At 56.2% G+C, this 6904-nt stretch overlaps 5 protein-coding genes across 5 annotated transcripts; 3 read left to right on the top strand and 2 right to left on the bottom strand.

Moving 5' to 3' along the window:
* Positions 1 to 137: 137 nt before the first annotated feature.
* On the top strand, positions 138 to 467 carry ACA1_007810 (uncharacterized protein; the record flags this gene model as incomplete). The annotated part of the gene is made up of 1 exon (XM_004347675.1): positions 138 to 467. The coding sequence occupies one exon, from the start codon at positions 138 to 140 to the stop codon at positions 465 to 467; it is 330 nt and encodes a 109-aa protein (XP_004347725.1).
* Positions 468 to 975: 508 nt separating this feature from the next.
* ACA1_007800 (uncharacterized protein) lies at positions 976 to 2797 on the top strand (the record flags this gene model as incomplete). Its single annotated transcript, XM_004347674.1, has 8 exons — positions 976 to 1104; positions 1181 to 1382; positions 1453 to 1545; positions 1624 to 1706; positions 1818 to 1886; positions 1953 to 2066; positions 2187 to 2282; positions 2444 to 2797. 8 exons carry the CDS (start codon positions 976 to 978, stop codon positions 2795 to 2797), a joined length of 1140 nt encoding a protein of 379 aa, XP_004347724.1.
* A 445-nt stretch (positions 2798 to 3242) lies between these two features.
* On the top strand, positions 3243 to 4799 carry ACA1_007790 (peptidase, S54 (rhomboid) subfamily protein; the record flags this gene model as incomplete). The annotated part of the gene is made up of 7 exons (XM_004347673.1): positions 3243 to 3423; positions 3530 to 3603; positions 3693 to 3916; positions 4032 to 4156; positions 4248 to 4374; positions 4419 to 4677; positions 4761 to 4799. The coding sequence occupies 7 exons, from the start codon at positions 3243 to 3245 to the stop codon at positions 4797 to 4799; spliced, it is 1029 nt and encodes a 342-aa protein (XP_004347723.1).
* Positions 4800 to 4963: 164 nt separating this feature from the next.
* Positions 4964 to 5540, bottom strand: ACA1_007780 (Vtype ATPase, G subunit; the record flags this gene model as incomplete). Its single annotated transcript, XM_004347672.1, has 3 exons — positions 4964 to 5110; positions 5189 to 5289; positions 5456 to 5540. The coding sequence occupies 3 exons, from the start codon at positions 5538 to 5540 to the stop codon at positions 4964 to 4966; spliced, it is 333 nt and encodes a 110-aa protein (XP_004347722.1).
* A 550-nt stretch (positions 5541 to 6090) lies between these two features.
* On the bottom strand, positions 6091 to 6687 carry ACA1_007770 (GTPase cRac1B, putative; the record flags this gene model as incomplete). The annotated part of the gene is made up of 1 exon (XM_004347671.1): positions 6091 to 6687. The coding sequence occupies one exon, from the start codon at positions 6685 to 6687 to the stop codon at positions 6091 to 6093; it is 597 nt and encodes a 198-aa protein (XP_004347721.1).
* Between the last annotated feature and the right edge of the window lie 217 nt (positions 6688 to 6904).

Raw genomic sequence — 6904 nt, 5'->3', positions numbered from 1 at the left:
GGCCAGGAACTGAGGTTGGTCGGTTTCGTGCGGCTCTCACCCTCCAAGGTGCCGCGCCAGGGACACACCGCAGGTGCGTGCGTGCGTTCGTGCGTCGTGTCGTGTCGTGTCGTGTCCACTCACTGAAGCTGATGGAAATGTCCAGATCTCACGATGGGTCTTGCTCCCGGCGCGCAAGGCCAAGGCCTGGGCACCCAACTGCTGCAGCTCACCCTGGAGCGGGTCCGCTCCGAGAACCGCGCGCTCCAGCTCAAGGCCGAGGCGAGCAGCGTCGGGCATCAGGGCATCGAGATCGTGTACCTGATGGTGCGCGAGGACAACAGGCCGGCGATCAGCCTCTACCGCAAGGTGGGGTTCGAGCAGGTGGCCGTGCTCCACAAGGACACCAAGATCAGCGACGATCTCTACTACGACGGCATCATGATGCGCCTCTTCATGTGATTAAAAGCCCGCGTCCCATTGGGTGAGTAGAGGTCCATGTTGTGCTTCCTCCTCCCAATCGGAGGGCATCTATGTCAATGAGTTTAGCATGATGTGGCAGTAAGTTGTCCAGATGCCCAGAAGCCCTGTATGATAGTTGTGTTGATGATCACCATGCCTTGCACTACTTTGTTGAGGTTACAAATCACACCAACTTGGTGACTGACAGTGCAGAAGGTGAGTGGCTCAAAGTGTATGTTGGGTGGGTGGCATCACAAATAGGCCACAACTTGATCAACTGATGGCTTGCAGCTCAATTGCTTGATTTGATAAAGTTCGTGGTGGTCTGGCCATGATGATGTCACTTGTGTGAGGTCGTTCGTGTGCCACTGCGTCACGCAGTGTCGACAGTGCAAATTCCGTGCGATTTCGAATGGAGGAGGGCATGTTGTTTTTATCTAATTATTGATATCAGATAAATGTCCTATTTATTTTTGGATTTGTTTAGATGATCTTGGGTAAACCGGCCAGTTGAACAATCACACGAAGAACAAGATGGAAAGGAGCCAAAGGAAGAGCAAAGAAGATGCCGCGATCTCTGATGATGTGAATGAATTCATCGCATCTTTTCCGGCGCTCATCGTCCAAGCCCGCAGCCAACATCAAGACGACAAGCTCTTCCTCGTACTCAGCCTCCCCCCAAACGTTGTCGGCCGTCTCCTGTTGTGGTTCCTAATCCACGTTTTGTGGCTCGCGGCAGGCCTACTGGGTGGTGAAGCAGCTGAACAGCTCGCTGCAGCACCACCTCGCGGCCGCGCAGGGCGGCGCGTACCCGCCCGAGGTGCTGGAGCAGCTGAAGGCGATCGAGGCCGAGATGGAGACCAACCGGGAGCAGCACCAGCGCATCGCCACGGAGAAGAAGGAGGTCCGCGCGCTCATGCGCGAACTGCGAAACGAAGATGGTAAACACACGCACACGCGCACACACATGTGCGACGCACACGTTGACGTGGCCGGCTGGGTTGGTTGTAGGCTGGACGCTGGTGGGCGAGCACGAGGGCGGCAACGTGCAGGTGTTCTACCGCGGCGAGAAGTCCACACCGGTGCACTCGATCAAGATGCAGGGTACGAACGAAAGAGCTGCGTTCAATGCGCACTCTCGAGCACTGACGCATAGCGATGTGTTTCTGTGTCACCGTGCAGGGGTGGTCGATAGCCCCGCGCTCAATCTGATGGCCATCATGAACGAACACGCCCTCTACGATTCCTGGATTCCACTGCTCAAGGTCCTCTCCTGCCCTCTTCTTCTTCTTCTTCTTCTTCTTCTTCTTCTTCTTCAGCTCATCGGTAAATACCACATGTAATACGTATTGTAGGAGGTGCGGCTGGTGAAGCAGATCTCACGATACCGCAAGGTGATGTACCTCTCGGCGCACCTTCCCTGGCCCATCTCCTCGCGCGACGTCGTACGCTACCGCCACACACACACACCGCACACACCGCACACAGCTTACGTGGGGTGTTGCCGGTAGTTGCTGTACGGCTATGGCGTGGACAATTTGGAAGAGGATCGGGCAGTGATCATGATTCGTTCGGCCGGGGAGGGTGACATCGAGCCGCACCTCATCCCTCCGGTCAAGTCCCACGTACGCGCCGACGTACAATTCACTGGGTAAGCTAGCACACGACCGCACACGACACGACACACGACCGCACGCGCGCGCGACACAGGTGAGCTGATGCGTGCCTTCAGAGTGATGATTCAGCCGATCAGCGAGAACCAGACGAGGCTGGTGATGATGACCAACGTGGACCCCAAGCTGGCCTACATGCCCTACACCCTGCTCAACTGGGCTACCAAAGTGCTCTCCTACCAGATGTGGTCGATATCCTTTCCACCTTCTCCCCGTACCGTCGTGAGCGTGTGCGTGCGTGCGTTGTGTGTGTGTGTGTGTGTGTGTGTTGTGTTGTTGTGTGTGTGTTCCCTTGACTCGCGGGGTAAACCATGGCGAAGCACGCGCAGGAGATCGAGGGCAGCAAGTACGAGGAGCTCATCGCTGAAAACGAGGTCTTCTACGCCGATATCAAGGCCAAGCTTAGTTCCTTGAGCTTTGGCGCACGCGACGACAACGAAGAAGCTGACAACGTCGAACATGAGCAGCAACAGCAACGCCACTCGTCGTCGTCACGAGAGGACAGCAGCGGCAGCGTAGAAGAAGGTGATGAGGACAGTGAAGAGGAAACGCATCAACAAGGTGGTGGCCAGGAAGAGGACTCGAACAAGAAAACGAAGAAGAAGAAGAAGGGAGGCCGGCTGAGGACACGACTTTCACTACGAAAGCACAAGCATGATGCCTCCCCCGCTGTCGCCCAGTGAATGGCCACATAACGTTGTTTTGTTCCCTGCGAAACGAGTGCCGTTTGGCTTTCCCGCGCTCAAAGTCCAGTGTGTAGTCACAAAAACACCAACACCAACACCAACACCAACACCAACACCAACACCAACACAACGATGAGCGCCACCAAGGCCAAGACTAACCCGTGCGACCCGCCGCGCGTTGCCCCTTTGCCACAACATTCTTCAGAGCCGGCTCAGAAAGCTGAGCAAGCGCTTCTGGGCTGGAGTGGACAACTTCTTCTTTGGGAATCGCCCGCCCAAGCTACAGAGAGGAGGTGGCGCGAGTTCAACGAAGAGTGTCGAAGAGAGGACTGCGAGTGGGAACGACGGCTGGCACGTCACTAAGCAGAGGAGCCCCTTCGCAAAAATAATAAAGAAGAAATGAAAGAATAATACAAAATAAATCAAATAACAGACAACAAAGATGAGTGCTGGCTCGCACCCAAGCGTGGGAACGCGTTTGCAGGATTGGCTCCTGCATCTGCCGCTGGCGACCCGCAGCATCACCGCCTTGTGTTGCGGCATTTACATCGTAGGCCTCATCTTTGGCCAGAATGACTTCTCCGTTTGCATCTTCCCGCCGAACGTCATCGAACAGTTCCAAGGTGAGTCATGCTCTCGTGTCTCCACTCCGCTTTAAAGATGAAGCTTATTCCATCATCCGCTCTTGCATAAGATGTTGATCTGTTTACTCGATTTTGGTTTGTGTAGTCTACAGGCTGTTGACCGCGGGCTTCTTCCATGTGGGTTTCCTCCACGTCGTAATGAACATGCTTGCCTTCCAGGTGCGCACCGCACACACACAACACGGCACGACACACGCCAGCGTTGCACGCATGTATATACTGACCCTAGGGGCCTGGGGGTGCGTCAGGCCTTGGCGCCATCGCTCGAGCGGGCGATGGGCTCGTTCACCTTCAGCTACCTGGTGGTCCTCTTCCAGGTGGTGTCGTCGCTCATGAACACCTTCCTCTCGCTCGTCCTCTACAAGACCGGCGCCTACCCGGACGCCTGGAACCAGTGCACGATCGGCCTCTCGTCCGTCCTCTTCTCCTTCCTCGTCCTGCGCTCCCACCTGCACCAGTCGCACAACATGAGGTCCCCTCCTCCTTCACCCGTCCACCCACACGCTTCAGCGTGCGTGTTCACTGACGTGTGTCGTGTCTTGTCGTGTCGTGCGTGTCGTGTTGCGTGTGTGCGGTGTGTCGTTCAGTCTGTTCGGGTTCGTGTCGGTGCCGGCGCAATGGTACCCCTGGGTGCTGCTGGTGCTCTTCCAGTTCCTCATGCCCGAGGTGTCCTTCCTGGGCCACCTCACCGGCATCCTAGTCGCCTACCTCCGTACGCCCCCTCCCCCCGACAGTCAGCCTCACCGCGCCGGCTACTCTTGACTAACAGTACACGACCTCGCGTCGACACGCACACGACACAGACGTGTGGGGCAAGCTAGAGCTGTTCAAGCTGCCCTCGGAAACGATCAACAAGATCGAATCTTCGTCCTATCTCCAGTGGTACACTGATACGCGACCGGCGCTCGATCGTCTGCACATCCAACTGGCGTTCGTAACTCACGAACACGCTCATGTGTGCGCTACGGAAACAGGCTGGTGATGAAGGACGGCTACATCACCAACACGCAGTTCGGTGTGGGCGGAGGAGAGGAGACGCTGCCCACCCACCAGGCGGCTGCGGCGTCTTCTTCGTCGGGCGTAGGCGCCGGCTTTGCGGGCTTCCTCACGTCGATGCGCGGCATGGTGGGCGGCGGCGACTCTGCTTCATCGTCATCGTCGGCCACATCAACACAGACACAGGGCGCGCCGACCACCAACACCAACACCAACACGTCTTCCGCAGGCTTCGTGGTACGCTCCCCTTGCGCGCTCTGCTTGATGGCCTTCTCGTGTTGGTGCGTGGTCTGACTGAAGTCGCGACTGGTCGAGCTCAGCCGTTCTCGGGCCAAGGCCACACGCTGCGAGCTGGATAGTGTCCATCTCTCGACTTTGTACAGAACACTCCCCATTACCGATCCACAGCCATCCACCGTGTGATGAACGTGCAATGGAGTGAAAATTTACGTGGATGGAATGTATTTTTGAACAGAAATTTTCGACAGATGGCAGAGGGAGGGGGAGGAGATACGAGCTTTGTTTAGGCAATGTGAACGTCCTTGACAGACTTGAGGAGGAGCTCCACAACGGTGTCTTCGTTCTCCTTAGCATCACGCTGCACCTGCTGGATGTCGCGCACGGTCTTCTCGTCGAGCGTCTTGTTGTAGTCCGTCGACGACGTGCCGTGCTGGGATTTGAGAGATTAAAATTGTAAGCAAATGATTAAATTCAAAGCGCAGCATTCAGGCAAAGGGCAGTGTCGTACCTCCTGCTCGTACTTCCTGTAGTGAGCCTCCCTCTCGGCCTTGTAGGCGGCGATCTCCTTGGCAGCCTCAGCCTCAGCCTGCTTGCGCTTGGCGTCCTTCTCTATAATTTAACGTCTAATGTCAGCGTTTGCGGCTCATTTCCATTAATTGGCCCTCCGGCTTCGCTCACCCCTCCGTCGTTCAAACATCATCCAAGGCTTCCGCTCATGATGAAGGCCCAGCGGGCAAAGAGACGGATGGAATGAAGAATTAAAATAATTACGCACCCTTCCTGGCCTGGGTGATGATCACCTGAGCCTCGCGCTCAGCGCTGAGAAGCTCGTTAATACCGAAGGTGGTCTTGGTAGTCATTATGGAATGGAATGGATGGGCTGATGGAAGATCGTTCGAAAAACAACAAAATCGAAACCAAGACAAAAGCGAAGGACCAGAAGCGGAAGTTGGCAAGGAAGTATTTTATGCGGACACTGTTCTGGAATCGGCGCTCGCCTTTTCATCCCACTTTGATGGCCGCCAAGCTTGCGGCGGTTCCAGTGCAACAACAACTGCAACTGAGATAAGCTCGAAACCAACTGCAACTGAGATAAGCTCAATCAATACACATGTCATGCGTGCTTGTGCAGGTGCAAATGGGACATATATGCAAGAGCTGGACTGCAGCCCAACCACCACAGGAACAAAGCACTAGATCTCACTGTCAACTGTGTGTTGTCAGGACAAGACCATCAACCCGGTGGGGACATGCGTATTGTGTCGGGTGTTCCCGACGCCGGTCTGGCGGGGGAGGAGGGCTCGGTGCCGGTGCTAGTGGCCGGCAGAGAGAAACATGGCCGTGAATGTTGTGACTTTTTTCATTTTTTAAACAATGATACTTATTTACAGTGAGGGAGCTTGCGAAAGGTTAGAAGAGAGAGCACTTCCCCTTCTTGTTCTCCTTCTTGAGGACAGGCGGGTTGAGCACGACCCGGATGGCCTCGTCGAAGACGTTCTTCAGGCCCTGCTGCGTACGGGCCGAGCACTCTACGTACTTGTGGGCGCCGATCTCCTTGGCCAGCCGCTCGCCCTGCTCCGCCTGGATGGGCTGCATGTGCTTGTCGGCCAGCCGCGTGATCGTATCGGCATCGCTGCGCAGGTCGGTCTTGGTGCCGATGAGCAGCTTGGGCGCGGTCGGGCAGTGGTGCATGATCTCGGCGTTCCACTTGTTGCGCGCGTTTTCGTAGGACGGCGGCGAGGTGACGGAGAAGCAGATGAGGAAGACGTCGGTCTGCGGGTAAGACAGCGGGCGGAGACGATCGTAGTCCTCCTGACCGGCCGTGTCCCAGAGCCCCAAGTTGATGGCCTTGTTATCGACCATCACGTTGGCGCTGTAGTTGTCGAAGACCGTAGGAATGTACTCGCCGGGGAAGGCGTTGGTCGTGTAGGAGATCAGGAGGCAGGTCTTGCCGACGGCACCGTCGCCGACCACCACGCACTTGATCGCTTGCATCATGCCTGCCATTGTGTGTTGGTTGCTGTGTGGAAGTAAAGGACTCGTGGAGAGGAGAGTGGAGGTGCTGAGGCTCGCTGGTTGTCGGTTGTTGAATGGTGGGACTCCTCAGCCTGTGCCCTTTTTGTGTCCGTCCTCTGCCCGAGCGAATGACCACTTCGCTCTCGGTTGTTTTCTTTCGCGAAGAAAGAAATGGCACAGCTGAGCTTTATTGATTTTCGGTTGGGGG

The sequence above is a fragment of the Acanthamoeba castellanii genome, assembly GCF_000313135.1.
Source record: "Acanthamoeba castellanii str. Neff unplaced genomic scaffold scf7180000083166, whole genome shotgun sequence".
Classification (NCBI taxonomy): Eukaryota; Discosea; order Longamoebia; family Acanthamoebidae; genus Acanthamoeba; species Acanthamoeba castellanii.
Note: the sequence above shows the minus strand (reverse complement) of the source record. Positions and strands in the feature narration are given on the sequence as shown.